The following is a 14,781-nucleotide window of genomic DNA, read 5'->3' as shown; positions in this document are numbered from 1 at the left end:
AAACGATTCCTAAGTCAAAATTATAAAATCAAAATTATATGGTCCAATGTAAACATTTTAGTTATATTTTTAAAAAATAACTATATTTACTGCAAAATACCCAATATTGAAAAAACTTCATTAATAATTAATTAGTCAAGGTCACTAAAAATCATGATAAACAAAAAAATCAGAGTATATTTGAACAAAAAAAAAATAATAGAAAAGTTGTACTTTCGTCTGTATACTTTTAAAGTAAATAAAATACATTGTAGTAAAAAAAAATTGTAACATTCAATACCATTAATATTTTCCCACAAACATCATCAATACAAGAAAAATCAATACTAATTTTTGGCACAAAAGAACTAAAATAATTTGTTCATGTTCATAATACCTCATCTTCAACAAACGGGATGTTTCTCCTATATCTTACCTCGTGTAAAATAAATTTAAATGTTGTTTATGTTTAACAGCTTATATGTGTGTGAATTTTTTTGTTTTGTTCTTTATTTTGAAAAATTTACTCTAATTCCTGATCTAGTTTCTTTTTAAAGTAGAAAGTATAAGCCGGTGATTAATCGGTTTAAAGTTTGAAGGTTTCTTCATTTTCTATTTAAAAATGGGCATTAGTCTATATTTTTATAAAAATGCACGCGAAGATTCAGTAGCTGTTAATTCTGCAGAATATATGAAAATGGTACGAGATTTTTTCGTTCGCAGTTACATCATTTTGAGAGTTACAATAATAGAATTTTCTATTCAGTAGCAGGATGTCGCAACCTGACATACATCCAACTAGACTTTACCCTTGGTTAGAGAATTGTTCCCAAACAAATTTATTTCGCGCAGAAGAGATATTCCATGAACTTCCAGTAGCCCAGACTACTCAAAAAGTCGTGTGACTAACCAAGAAAAACACATTTTTTGCAAAAATCGACTTTATTTCATTATCATTCCAATGCTTCTCCAACTTTTCGATGGCGTGCTTGTCTTTTGCATCAAAATAGGTTTCAGTTTCAGCAATTGCTTCTTTATTTGAGCTGAATTCCTTACCAGCGAGCACTTTTTTAGATTCACGAAAAGCATATAGTCACTGGGGGGCCAGATCTGGACTAAACGTTGGATGAGGAAGAAGCTCGATGAGTAATTAGTTCAATTTAACCATCATCGCCATCGACTTGTAAATCGGTGCATTGTTTTGGTGTTTTTTGATATAGTCGATGAACGATATTCCAAGCGCAATTCAAAATACTGAAGCCATAACCTTTGGACGTGGTTTATCGGCTGCAATTCACTCAGATGAGTATTGTTTTGATTCAGGAGTGAAGTGATAGAAACACGTTTTATCCATTGTCACATATCGACGCGAAAAAATTAATTTATTACGTGTAAATATGGCTAAACACTGATCTAAATCATCAACACGTCGTTGTTTTTGATCGACTGCGAGTAAACGCGACAGCCACTTTAAAAAAACTTTCTCATGGCCAAATGTTCATGCAGCGCATCTGTGTGTCAGTCGCACGACGATTTAATATCTCCAGCTGATTAAGTTTTATGGGATTTGATAAAAATCGAGTCTAAGTGAATAAAACATGAACGATGCTCCAATCAGCAGAGAACATTCGTCAAGAAATCATTTAAAATCAACAATTGGTTGAATGTGTTTTTTAAAACGTTTGACACCTCTGTAAATACATACTGAGAATAGGAAAATAACTTATCTAGGGTTATATTCCTTCATAATTTTGTTCTTTTGTGAACTGTCGTCTTTCACGAAGGTCACGTTGGACTTTTTACTTTTAGATTGTAAATTGACTCAAATTTTGTATATGGTAACGAGGTTCGATTCGTTAATCTTCTTTCCCTCTATAACATGGCCTTTTTCTTATTTGATTACGCAGTTATAGAATATTCTAGAGTGTTTAATGCATCCACAAGAATATTCATATTGACTTTAAAAGCAGTGAACAATGGGAGCTAAAGGAAGTTGAGATAAGTAGTCAATAAATGAGTAAAATGTCAAATTTTAATAGCGAAAATTTTAAATTTCTGTAAAATCTTTAACGTTTGAAATAGTAAATTAATAAAATATTGACATTATAAAAAAAATATAAACTGAAGTGAAACAAAATCAAATTATTTCTAGAAGCTCAAAGACACAAATACTGACAAAATTTCTTGACGCAATCAAATGATTCTAAATCTTTTGCACCAAAAATAAACGTGTTAACCTAATACCCCATCAATTAAGTAATAAATGAAAAATGTACTTACTTTTCAGGCAATGTACTAACATAAGGCATGACAACTTTGTCAACGAAGCTACCGAAACCCAGCCTGAAATTCGAAGTGAGTTTCTTCATTGTATTAGCCAAACTATCACCTAAATAAGACAATTTTTCTTTGTCGTCGTACATAGATTTACTGAGATCCATAAGGTAATAAAGATCCACGGGGTAATCTTCTGCTTGAGTATATTGCATCGAAATGCTGTAGGATTGTCCTTAAAATAAAATAAAACCATCGAATTGTCGTTCGATCAAATCAATCGAGGCATAATAAGAGACTAAATCATCAATTTGTGGTTTGTTTGTGTAAAATACGTTTGACTTTGCCCTATCCTATGACGTGCCCATAATATGAGACTAAATCAAAATAAAAATATATATTTTTTCAGTTTATTTTTGTCGAAGACAGTCCGTAAAGACATAAAATACTTTGTAGTTGCCTCCCCCTGTTACCCATTATCTTCTCTAGAGCTCTTTTCGTCCTTTCGATCCTTTGCTACTTCAGTCATCTGCTTTCTTTCATGTTCTTCTCTTTATGTGTTAGTACCAGTTTAAACATATTTCAACTATTCTTTTTCCTATTGGTTCCTGTTTGAGCTTTTCCATAATTACTTCATTTCTTATTATATTTATCCTCACTTTCTCTGCTATTTCTATTCTAATCTGTATCTTTTTGTTCTTTACCAAAATTTCACTTCCATATAATAACGCGGGTACTGCGGTATCATCCCCATGTTCTCTTTTTTCTTATTTACACCCATCCTTTTGCATTTCTTTATATTTATTTCCATTCTCAGGTCTTCTATTGCCTTTATCCTTATTTTCCCATTTTCGTGAATGTATCTTCTACGATTACTAGATCTTCTTTGTCCCACCCTATCACTTACCCATAAAAAAAGAGATTCATTGTGTATATTTTGGGAGAGATGAGGAGATTTTCAGGGGAGGATTCATTGAAGTTCGCCCTGATATAGGAGTAGTTCCTCTGCAAGGCTAGGGTTGTGGTGTAGATTTGTGATCGCGCTGCTTCAGGCTGATAAAAGAAAAAAAAGAACGTGGTTTGAAAAAGAAGAAAAGACAGCTCCAGCCTTAAAAACAAACGGTTCTTTCCAGGTTTAGGGATATATTTTTGAGTTTTTTTTTATTTCTTTGTTTTTTTCCCATTTCAAATTTTTTTGTTCATTATTTGATAGGAAGCGGGTAATAGGGGGCGGACGGGTGCAGCTGCGGCTTCATTATTTCCTATAGTCGGCCATTTGATTGGTGAACCGGTTGACCAGGTTACGGGATTCACTTATACATAATAAGATACGTTCTAAAGTAATATAGACTCAAATATTAACGCAAAAGGGAAAGCTAGCAGCATCTATCGGAATTTTTTTGAACATTCGTAAACATAAGAAAATGATGACCTTCGCTTTTTCAAAAGACAGGTTATATATTTTATATATATATATATATATATATATATATATATATATATATATATATATATAATAGTTTACTATTACAATGCTTACTTGCTCTTAATTTCAAATTCAGTCTTTGAGGTGCGACTTGTACTATATTTCCACCAGCACTACCGGCAGCTCCAGCACCTCCGGCGCTTCCAGTTTCTGAACCGTGTACTGACCAGTGTTCAGATGCGTTGTAACTACCTTCGACTCCCGTTACCAACGTACCACCGACTGCGGCGTTTCCTTTACGAGCTTTCGTCAGCTCTAAATTACTTAAAACGCTGAGGATATTATCGGGATTAAGAACAAACTCTTCAAGACATTTCTTTTGTTGTTGATATTCCAGCGACGGTTGGAAACAACGCGGCCCGTCACCGAAATTCTGCAATAAAATGTATCTTACCGTCTTTTGCATGGAAACTTCTTCATTGTTAATTTGTTTTTCTATAATTTATATATAACTAAACTTACTGGGTCGTAACACCACGCACAGCCCGGCGTTTGTATGCACTCGTGACATTTTCCTTTCGATGTGCAGGGATTTGGAGAGCTGAATCTTTGAGTTAACTGGGCTATCACAACTGTACTTATTATGCTTAAAATTAGGCAGTTTCTTAAAAAGCTTTTCGACCACGGCGCCTCCATTATACTACAACAACAATGGAAACAATAGTATATATCTAACAGTAAACTAAAGTGAGTTGTGGCCATTACCACAAGTTGAATACTATATTTTATGTACGACTAAAACAAATACTAGGATATAAGAAAAGAGAAAACAAATTTCAATAGATAGATTTTTTTAATTCAAAACTCGATGGACTCAAAAATCTTACTAATACATCGAGAGAAAAAATGAGATACTTTGAATTATTGAGTGAGAATCAATTATAAGTTATTCAATCAAAAGATTTGAGGGTTATATGTAAAGGTTTCAGAGACATCCTGTAATATTAGTTTTCTTCAAAGCACATTGTTGAGACTGATAAATAACATCAGAAAGAGTGTGAAATACTATTTCATCAGTTTTGCAGTACAGTTGAATGTGACTCTATCTAACATTATCAACAAAATCATTGTTGAACATTCAAAACATTCAATAGATTTTGTTTCTTGGTAAAATACGCTTCAAAAATTTGTAAAAATAATCACGTTCCAGTGGCCTAACTACAACCCTGTTTTCAGTTACATCCGGTTTCTCCGTCAATTTGGTGATGGTTTTGTAAAATTGACTCATACCAGTTTTTGGTGATCTCAACCACTTGGACTTGTTAATGACGTAATTTATTCATTTGTTGTTTATATTATACGTTTCAAATTATTCAAGTTTAATATGCAGCTTAAAAATAGATATAAAAATTAAATAAACACAATAAAATACATTAAAGATTGTTATAATTACTTTAAGGTTATGTATAACTAACTATTCTTTAAATTTAAGTTGGCCAGTCTGTAGATTCCCGATTGGCAGATTACAACTCTATACTTTTGGACCATAGACATAGATTGCGCGTCCAATGAAAGTCATGTCCAAATATTATAACAAGATGCAAAGAAAATTAAGATATAGTTATCTCTATCTAATCTTGTAGGTATTTCTTCTATTTTCTTATATCGTATTTTTTCCTCCGTTCTATTTCTCTACTCTGTTATCTCATTTCACCGAGCACCGGGCAGTGTTACAAATATAGCTCTACCTTAGAAAAGAAACTTTCTTTGTAGAGTTGGCACTATTTTTTATTATATAAAGTACACAAATCTCTTATTATTATGTCTATGTCTTTACTAGATTACTTAAATTCAAGTTGTAGACTGCTGATTTGTCAATTCACAACCCGATTTTATTAAATACGTTTTGACATATTACAGAACAATTATGAATTGGCAGCACCAGAATGACCAATATTTAAACTTGACATGTACACACTTATAATTGTGGGTATTTGAATGAGAATGAACTAAAGTCTAAAAATTATGAAAACAGTCGCATTTATAGGTTATATTCGTGACGTTATGACATGAAGATTAAATTTATTGGTTTTGTATACCATTTTGTATGTTAACAAGAAAATTAATTATTTTGTTTAATCTAGATTTTGAAAGTTTTTTTATAACAATTTTATGTTTGACTTTTTTATACAAAAATCATCTACATAACAAAAAAAGAATGGAATAAACATGTTAAGTTTACTTAAGACAGTTTCCTCAAGATTTTGCGATACTTATTGAGCTATAGCATTTCCTATAAGTGCCCCATGGCATATTGGATAGGCAACCATTCTGACATCTTGAAATGTGCATTCTCGATCCCCTCCAAACTATTTATTTACAATGCTCAAACCCCAAAAACTCCCAACAGTAGCCAGACTCTCTCAATAAAATCATCAATTACTCTCAGTGCTTTTAATCCCATATTTAATTCCTTCATTATAAAATAAAAGTAATGATTAACCTCACAGTCACCTGAGAATCCCATTATCAAAGTTGGGGTGTAATGCTAAGGACCAGCCCAACTCTAATACACCCTAATCTTTCCAGAGTTGTGAATCAGAATTTTGAAAATCCTCTCAGTGATATCCGATTATACAGGGTGTTCTGGGACTTGATGCAAAAAATTCGGGAGTAGATAACGTGAAAATTATACTGTGACTTCTCATACGAACCCTCTCACTGCCGAATTTTTTACATCAAGTCCCGGAACACACTGTATAAAATTCTTATAATATTTATGTCTAATTCACATTAATTTATTATTGAAATTAGTCATCGTGACTATTCACAAGTAGACCTTTTATCACTTCAACATTGTGTAAATGCTTTTATTAAATTCGGCGAACTAATTAAATCATAAAACTCTATTTACGTTTTAATAAAAACATGTTGCATACAACAAATATTTTGCTTGTATGAATACATAAATATCACGTAATTTTCATCTGAAACGTGTTAAAGATTCAAAAATTAGTTGCTGTTGTATTTGGAATGAAATTAGTCAACAAAACCTAACTTTGGATATAAAAGACCACATGAGTCACATAAATATCCTTTATATTATTTTGTCATTACTAAATGAACATCGAACAAGTTTAAATATTATGATATTGAAAAGAAAAATATTTTATACCAACAATAGGATGAATTTAACAATACTAGATCATTTTATCCAGGTAAAAGAAATTAATTATATCTCAGTTTTCCATTTTTTCCGTTTTATTTTCGTGTAAAACGTTATTTTTAGAATGTAATCCTTCCCTGTAGAATGTATCTTTAAAACACGTTCCCTTCTCCTTATTATCCCTATCTACTTGTTATATCTTATTTATTAAGGGTCTTAAGTGCAACAACATACAATTAATTACAGTAACTCTAGTAACATCTGTAAATTATTAGTATTAAAATAGACAAGCTTCCGCCTAACATTATTTTCTACCAGGATACTTAGTAAGTACTAATTCTGAAAAATACAGTCACAAGTTTTTCAAGAAATAAATTACACACACAATTAACAAAATACTAGCTAAAAATATCTCAAGTGCCTTCTAAGATAAATTCCTCTCAGTATAACTATTTTCCCCCTTGGGATAATAGCTACAAACTTGGTGATCTTCATTCAATCGGTCATATAAAAATCAGATATGTGACCGAGCAGTTCCCTTTTTAAATCAAAATCTCTGTACGTAAATACAACTTTTTTTCTTATCTCAATAATCTTCAATATCCTGTGCCGTTATAGTCATATACTCGAACCAGACGGAAAGAGCTCGTCGTCGTTTCAAACTATATTTACTTTTTACAGATAAAAATGTAAACAACTATCTTATCTGTTTGTGTTCGATAGATAAAATTAACAGTACTTCTTTTTTACCTTTTCATTCGGAATTCTTCTCTGAAGCGAGTGACGGTACATGAGCAATTCTAAAAGAAAACTACAAGGGTAGTGCGCGATATTCTTTTACATGAAATGTTACATTATCGAAATCCATAATCTGTTTTTTTATAAAACGCTGTTCTAAATAACCTACCATATGAAGTATATTTTATAAAAGAGAAGAACTAACCAATAAAGCAATCTCATAAAACAGCTGATTTACATCAGAATAGCGTCCGCGGGGTTAACAATTGATTTTCTCATATGTACCCGTGTTGGCTTGATTTTTTTCCGCGGTGAGAGTTGTTTTGTATTGTTTTTTCATTTTATTGTGTTACGAGGACACCATAGATAGTTTTTAGATCTATTTCAGTGGAGACAATGCAGATAAAAGTAAATATTTTTCAATGAATCTGAAAGTAGGCTTTTAATCAATATACAAAATTTAGAACACCTGTGTCTGTTGTGCTCAAATTAAGATAGTTTTTTTGACATTAAAGTCTGACATTAATATCAACTATTACGTTTGAATTCAGATGAAACTGAATATTTTTTAGTGATTCGCAAGTAAGCTTTTAAGCAATTTACAAAATTTAGAATACTTGTATCTGTTTGTGCTAAAATTACGTCAGGTGTGACACAAATATTTTTTCATGATTGAAGAAGGTCTATTCATTCCACGAAAAAACTACGGATCTTAATTTGCTAAAAAGTCAATAAATCTGCAGTAAGAAACTTATGGCAAGATCATTCGCTTACTCCACGGCTGCCATTTTTAAATAAATATCGGCTCATTTTGACAGTTCGTTAGAGTGCTCAATATATATGTTGTTGCTCTTTCCTACGATTTCCTACGTTGAGTAAAACAGAGAAAGCTACTGTCTTAAACACAAATAAAGATCAACAATCTCCACGTGCATTAGAATCTGTTAACTATATATACAATTAAGTTATTCAATGTGTCTCTTTTTTTATGTTCAATTAACGTATCGTCTCTGATTACCTACTCTGATTTGTCTTATATCAATATGGTTATAAAAATCATAAATCTACCTATTTATATTATTATTTGTATTGTATTCGTTAAGATTTATTGTAAACTAACCGTCCCCTGACAGGAACCAAACGTCTTACTTAAGCGCTTCCATATGTACCTTGAACACTTGAAGTTCCATTAACTTATCAAAATACTTACCCTTATTTTTGTATTGATGTGACTCTAACGACCAGAAATATAATTAATTATAGCTTTTGTATATAATAGGATTAGTATTTAAGAGAGTATATACACATAGTGTGTTCTTAATTGTCTTGACATTCAACGAAAACAGTAGTCAGATTAATATATAATATACTTATGTATTTATATTTTATGTTAATAAATAGTTTTTACAAAGTAGTGAATTAAGTTATTTAATTCGTGAAAAGAAGTCATCGTTAGTGTCTTTTATAGGATGGAATTTAACAGCACTTTCATTATTTTTGTATCCTATTATAATTGCATTAAGTAGCACACTTTTCGCCTTTTTTAACGCACTAGCAGTGAAAAGTTGAGTATATACAAGAGAATTGTTTTTAATACTCTTCTTCCCATCTAAATATTTGTTCTTCAATATTTTTATGAGGTAATATTTACTATTCATATAATTTTTTGAAGTTATTTATAATAAAGTATACATATAATTTCATTACAAAATGTTAACGATTTCAGGTAAAAAAAGATCAATTCGATCGCCCTCAACCTTCTTTACTACTACTATTACGGTTTAGAGTCACTGTAAGAATGAAAACCAGCTCGCCATATATGGTTAGAATAATGCACCGTATTCATTTAGATGAAATTAAAAAAGGACTGGTAACTAGTAAGTTGATGGGACAAGTTTATCTTTCATTACTACGTTCTTGCGAGGTTACATAAGGTTAATCATCACCTTGTCAATGACATCTTGTATTAACACGTCGTTTTAATTATTTTGCCGACATAGACGAATTTTTTTTACGAGTACTTTTATATATCATAATTCAATGGACTGGTGAAATTACAATCTCGACAATCTAGAAAATTAAAGTGATTTCTTCTGCTCTACGTTGTTGACAAACATATAGTGTGAATCAAAATTGATGTCAATATCTGTGGGCAGTGCTATTCAGTTTTCTTTTAATTTTTTCAAATTTATGTCATATTTAATTGGTATCTAGGAATATCTGAATAATCTCATCACATAGAATCTGTATTTTTCTGAATGTTTCATCATATTTTAGACATAGCATTCTAATAGAATGAGAAAGCTCCTTTTCTATCAACAGAAAGTGTTTTTTCATCAAGACAATGCACCAGCTCACACATACATTATTGCAATGGCCATTATTAGTGAATTACAGTTTGAATTGCTACCTTATACACCCTCTTCGCCAGATTTAGCCCCTCGGATTATTTTTTGTTCCCAGACTTGAAAAAATGACTATTTTGAGGAGCTTAACCATTTTTATTATAAAAAGGGTATCAAACTTATTGAACAAAAACAAATATCGGAATGAAATAAACTTATATAAAAGCTAAAGAATGTGCTCAATAATAATACAATAATTTACAAATTAGTTCTGAGACGTATGGTATTATTTGGAGATGAATATTGTGATGATAGATAAAAGAGAACAGAAAATACCAACAAAATAGAATAAAAAGATTTTAATTAAGTATACCTAAATTAGAAATTTGATAAACAAAGATAAGAATAAATGGAGAAAGGAAAAAAATTAAGCCATGCCTTCAATGCTAATTATACATACATGAAGCACATGAAAGAATTTGATTTGATTTGAAATATTTGATACATCAAGAGTTGATGTAGGACAGACCAAACATGGAGGCATAATGTGTTCAAATACCCACAGGAATTTAATAAATCATAATTTGAACTATTTGCATGTAATTTCTAGGATGTTATTTCATAAACATATAGAAAAATATAAACTGAATACAGGAATAAATTGAAACCCATTTTTTTAATGGATAATTATGGAAATGAAAGTTGTTATGCTACAAAATAAAGTTGGTAATTGGAAAACATAAATTGTATAAAATTTTAAATATATCTATTTCAGGAGAAAAAACATCAGAATAAATTTAGATAATAGTTTTTTCATTAAGACTGCAAACAGAAAAGTTGTATAAACATTAAAAATAAATTGACCCTGAACCATCATCAAAGATTGTTTATGAACTTTTCATTTAGGTTTATCACAGTAATTGAATCGATTCCCTAGTCAATATTCAGTCATCACACAATTCAAATAAATACGAATTATTCTGTAAAATATATATCTTCACCTACTTGGGATGATTGTGGTCAATTTATGAAACATTTCCATCAATTTGAGTTTGTTATATTTTCAGATTGAGGAAATAATTAAAATTATTGTTCAAACTTAACTATAAATCGAGATCTAAATGAATAAATAGACACATTGAGAGCACCATCCTTATAAATTCAATTCACTGTAAGTGGATAACCACTACAAGTTGATTCAGCTTAATAGATGAATATGATTGCAATTCACAATAAGCATTTAACTAGATAACAGATATATTACCATTTGAAATAGAAACTTCCTAATTAATACTTATTTTTAGAAAACCTTAAAGGGCAACTCTAGTATGTTTACAAAACAAATTATTTATAATATGTTGAGATTAGTTCATTGATCCCATGGAGCAATGAATAAACAATCTATTTTTTCATTTTTATGTCTTTTTTTCATTCATACTTGTAGCAGCATGTGACAACATAAAAACAAACATTGGTATTACTTGTTTAAATATTGTTTTTTTCGTATATTTATGGTATATCTTATCAAAGTCCTTTCATGTTTATCTTGTGGTCATAAATTATTATATTTGGTAATAATTGTTGTGGGTAACCAAAAATTTCAAATCATAGAAATTAATTAACTTTAAAATATCTAGATACATTCCTAGGAGATTTAAACATTATCACAATTGCATACAAGATTTATATGATGATGTTAAACTTCATCTTATAGATTGAGAGATTTTAAAAATAATATTTATCAATATATCTCCCATATTCTTAAGTTTTCTGTATATCCACAATATCATAAGAATTCAATCCATACTGCCACTTTATCTGGTATAGAATCATGTTAAAATTTAGTAAGAATTATAAAATGGTTTTACTGCTTTCCAAATATTGTCCAAGAAAAATGAATGTTAAACTAAAGCAAGTTTAGATTTTAACAATTATCACTATACTGAAAAAAGTAAATAGCACAAAAAGTTTTTTATTACATATACCAGAAATTGATACAGCTTTATGCGAGTTACGAATAATATAAGGTCTAAGTGCCTGGCAAACAATAAGCTCTAGATTGAAAAAATTGAAAAAGGGGCTTTTAAAGTTAGTCTGACTTAAAATGGCAGATTATTGATTATTTTTAGCTAATGAAACTAATGGAAAAATAGACTCAATAACATATGTCATTTACTTACTTTTATTAAAGTTCAAAGAAATAATATTCTTTGTTCTAAAGCACTTTCTACTGGGTATTATATTTATAAATTCTTAATTAATTTAATTTTCTTATCAAACTATTAGAGGAAATTACAAAAAAGTAACTGATTTAATTGCATAATTTAAACTGCAATCAAATCCTAGCAGAGGATGTAGATAGGTAAGCAATAAAAATATTTTTAGAAACTGAGTCACAACTTTGAGAACCAACAAACTGATTAATGATCAGTGAAACTACAAGGGATAAGACTTCTTAGTAGAAATAAAAAGAATTGTAGTTAGTACTAGAAATTACCATTAGTGTAGGTGTAATTTCTTTATGTTTCTGTAACCAATCCCAGATAGTTAATAGGTACCTTACACCCACACACACATGGTGTATGTGAAGCATGTTATTTTAAACACAATTTTAAAACTCTATTTAAAACAAATTTATAAAGATTTAATATCACAAAAATAGTAAAGATAACAAATTTCATATTTGTAAAATCCGTCTTAAAAAATAAGTTTTATTTCTACATATTTAGGTGAAGGATAAAAATATAAGTAGGTGTGTTTGTCCTCGTTTCAATATCACCCATTACTTTAAAATGTTAATAAAAAAGCATAAGGTTCATTCAATAAGCTAAAATATATATATTAAACATTCCTATAAATAACTACAAACAAGGGAAATAAGAAAAGTACCTACTTCAATTAGTACTGTAGATCTAATTGCCAAATTTTCACTTTCGTATAACGAAGAAGAACGGAATTGTTACACAAAATATGTTTCACACTACATCAAACACATATCACTTAAAACCAATGATTAATACAACAATAATAGCAACCTATTCTGCGAACGACTTACCAGAAGCAAGAGGCTGCCATTTTTGGAAAACAAATTTTATAAATACAAGTGACAGTTCGTTCAGATTAGTGACATGTGGCTCCAGCAGGCACGATACCCTAAAGCCATCTGTCGATTTAAATTTAAAAAGATTTTATGTTGCACAGGTTTCTGTTGAAAAGTATTTTCACTCTGAATAGGTAGCAGCACGATCAATAACGTAATACTAAGACAAGACTTAATGGATGAAGTATATGTATAAACAAAGATCCAATATATAAATTTAAATATACAATTTAGAAAATTTTATTATGAAAATATAATAAACAAACTGAAATATTTTTTTAATCAAAACATTGAGTTTGTATGATTACGTTTAAAAAACGAACATATTTTATTTACAATTTGGATGTCACAGTCTTTTTCAATAATTCCTGGGATATTCATTTGAATTTTAAATGATAAGGTATTAGTAGCTGCTTTCTTTAACCCTCATATGATTCTTTCCCATTTGTTACAATGATATTTGAATAAATTCCTATTATTTGATTTCATTTTTTAGCAACCTGAAACTTTGTAGCAAATATATTTCGAAGATGATCTAATTAGTGTTATGAAATTTTGAATTATGTATTATTTTATACTTATCCACAAAACATCGCAGAATAATGGATTTGGAATCACTGGTTTTTGTGAAAAAAAAACGCTAATAATAAATAAGTCTCTATTTCATATAAAATTATCCCAGAAATCACATATTTTACAAATTAAGTGTCACAAAAAATTTACAATAATCTTATAATAAAAATTATCTTAAAAAAGCAGGAGTTTCAATTCCTCCAATCTTTTGTTGGATTATTTTTCCATAACCACCTCGTCCAGCATCATAATCAGTTCTATATTCGTCACGAACCTGAAAATAGAACAGTATCATTTTACTATGTGTAATTACACAGTTAATATCACCAAATCAATTTAAAAATACATTTATCTCGATATAATTACCTGGCCACCTGTTTTGCCCCTACCATATTGTCTACCTTCAATAAATCCAGCATCCCAATCAGTTCTAACAATTCTATCGTCCAATCTGGTTCCATTGATATATCTAAAATTGAGAACATTAGCAGAGAAACCTGTATTTGTATTAGTTGCATAAATTATGAAGAGTATGCTCACCTTAAACAATTTTCTGCATCAGCTCTAGTATAGTATTCAACAAAACAAAATCCACAAGGAGTTTTCTTATATTTGTCTAATCCCATAATAACTCTTCTAATATCTCCGCATTTTGAGAATAATTCATAAATTTGTTCTTCGGTGGTGTAAAAAGATAAATTTCCAACATACAAAGTACTCGTAATTCTTAACAGCCTATCTTGATCTGCTCTAGTACCCTAAAAATATATGAGTTATGTCCTTCTTACTTTCCATTATCATATAAAGATACCTTGAAATGCTGATCTCTGTAAGAACTGAGATCTATCGAGGGTGATGTCACAGTAGCCATTATTACAGTAAATAATACTAAACTTTGACTATTAAAACAATAATAGTTGTTAAAACAATACCTAAAAAGTAACTAATTTGTTTGATGCTTAATTTGTTACTTTTGTGTCAAATGTTAATAACTTGACATCTTTGACAGAATTTGATAGGCAATTTCTAGGGAATAAGTTATTATCATTTATCCTTACCAATTCGATACTGCGTTTATACTATAAAATTTTGTTATTTTTTAATAAACATGTAGAATAAGAGAGATATATTGAATTCCAAATAGGAGATATACGTAATTATTCGACGTTCTTGTGTTTAA

The 14,781-nt window shown here is 29.8% G+C and overlaps 2 protein-coding genes across 5 annotated transcripts in view; both read right to left on the bottom strand.

The window, feature by feature from the left end:
- Positions 1 to 13,088, bottom strand: part of LOC130902202 (integrin beta-PS) — a 42,144-nt gene extending 29,056 nt beyond the window's left edge. Inside the window, exons 1-4 of one of the 4 annotated variants that reach the window (XM_057814113.1) lie at positions 12,984 to 13,088; positions 4,202 to 4,379; positions 3,794 to 4,112; positions 2,260 to 2,488 (exon numbers count right to left, since the gene is read on the bottom strand). In XM_057814113.1, coding sequence (XP_057670096.1) covers positions 2,260 to 2,488; positions 3,794 to 4,112; positions 4,202 to 4,379; positions 12,984 to 13,003 — 746 coding nt within the window. In that variant the 5' untranslated portion in view covers positions 13,004 to 13,088. Of the gene's footprint in view, positions 1 to 2,259; positions 2,489 to 3,793; positions 4,113 to 4,201; positions 4,380 to 12,108; positions 12,342 to 12,821 lie in introns of those variants that run through there. The other 3 variants (XM_057814112.1, XM_057814114.1, XM_057814115.1) reach the window with 3 other exon arrangements.
- Positions 9,750 to 14,599, bottom strand: LOC130902203 (nuclear cap-binding protein subunit 2). Its single transcript, XM_057814116.1, has 4 exons — positions 14,413 to 14,599; positions 14,142 to 14,359; positions 13,968 to 14,070; positions 9,750 to 13,875 (listed from the first exon to the last, which is right to left on the bottom strand). Exons 1-4 carry the CDS (start codon positions 14,470 to 14,472, stop codon positions 13,771 to 13,773), a joined length of 486 nt encoding a protein of 161 aa, XP_057670099.1. The 5' UTR covers positions 14,473 to 14,599; the 3' UTR covers positions 9,750 to 13,770.
- Between the last annotated feature and the right edge of the window lie 182 nt (positions 14,600 to 14,781).

Source organism: Diorhabda carinulata, chromosome X (assembly GCF_026250575.1).
Source record: "Diorhabda carinulata isolate Delta chromosome X, icDioCari1.1, whole genome shotgun sequence".
In the NCBI taxonomy this organism is placed as follows: Eukaryota; Metazoa; Arthropoda; class Insecta; order Coleoptera; family Chrysomelidae; genus Diorhabda; species Diorhabda carinulata.
This window is presented reverse-complemented; position numbering and strand designations above follow the sequence as displayed.

What these genes read in the sequence shown, in the direction of transcription:
- LOC130902203 (XM_057814116.1), bottom strand. Translation starts at nt 14,472, where the DNA reads ATGGCTACTGTGACATCACCCTCGATAGATCTCAGTTCTTACAGAGAT. An exon ending in GATGCAGAAAATTGTTTAAG is followed by an intron (nt 14,071 to 14,141) that starts GTGAGCATACTC and finishes TCTCAATTTTAG; the next exon opens with ATATATCAATGGAACCAGAT. An exon ending in GGGGCAAAACAGGTGGCCAG is followed by an intron (nt 13,876 to 13,967) that starts GTAATTATATCG and finishes TTCTATTTTCAG; the next exon opens with GTTCGTGACGAATATAGAAC.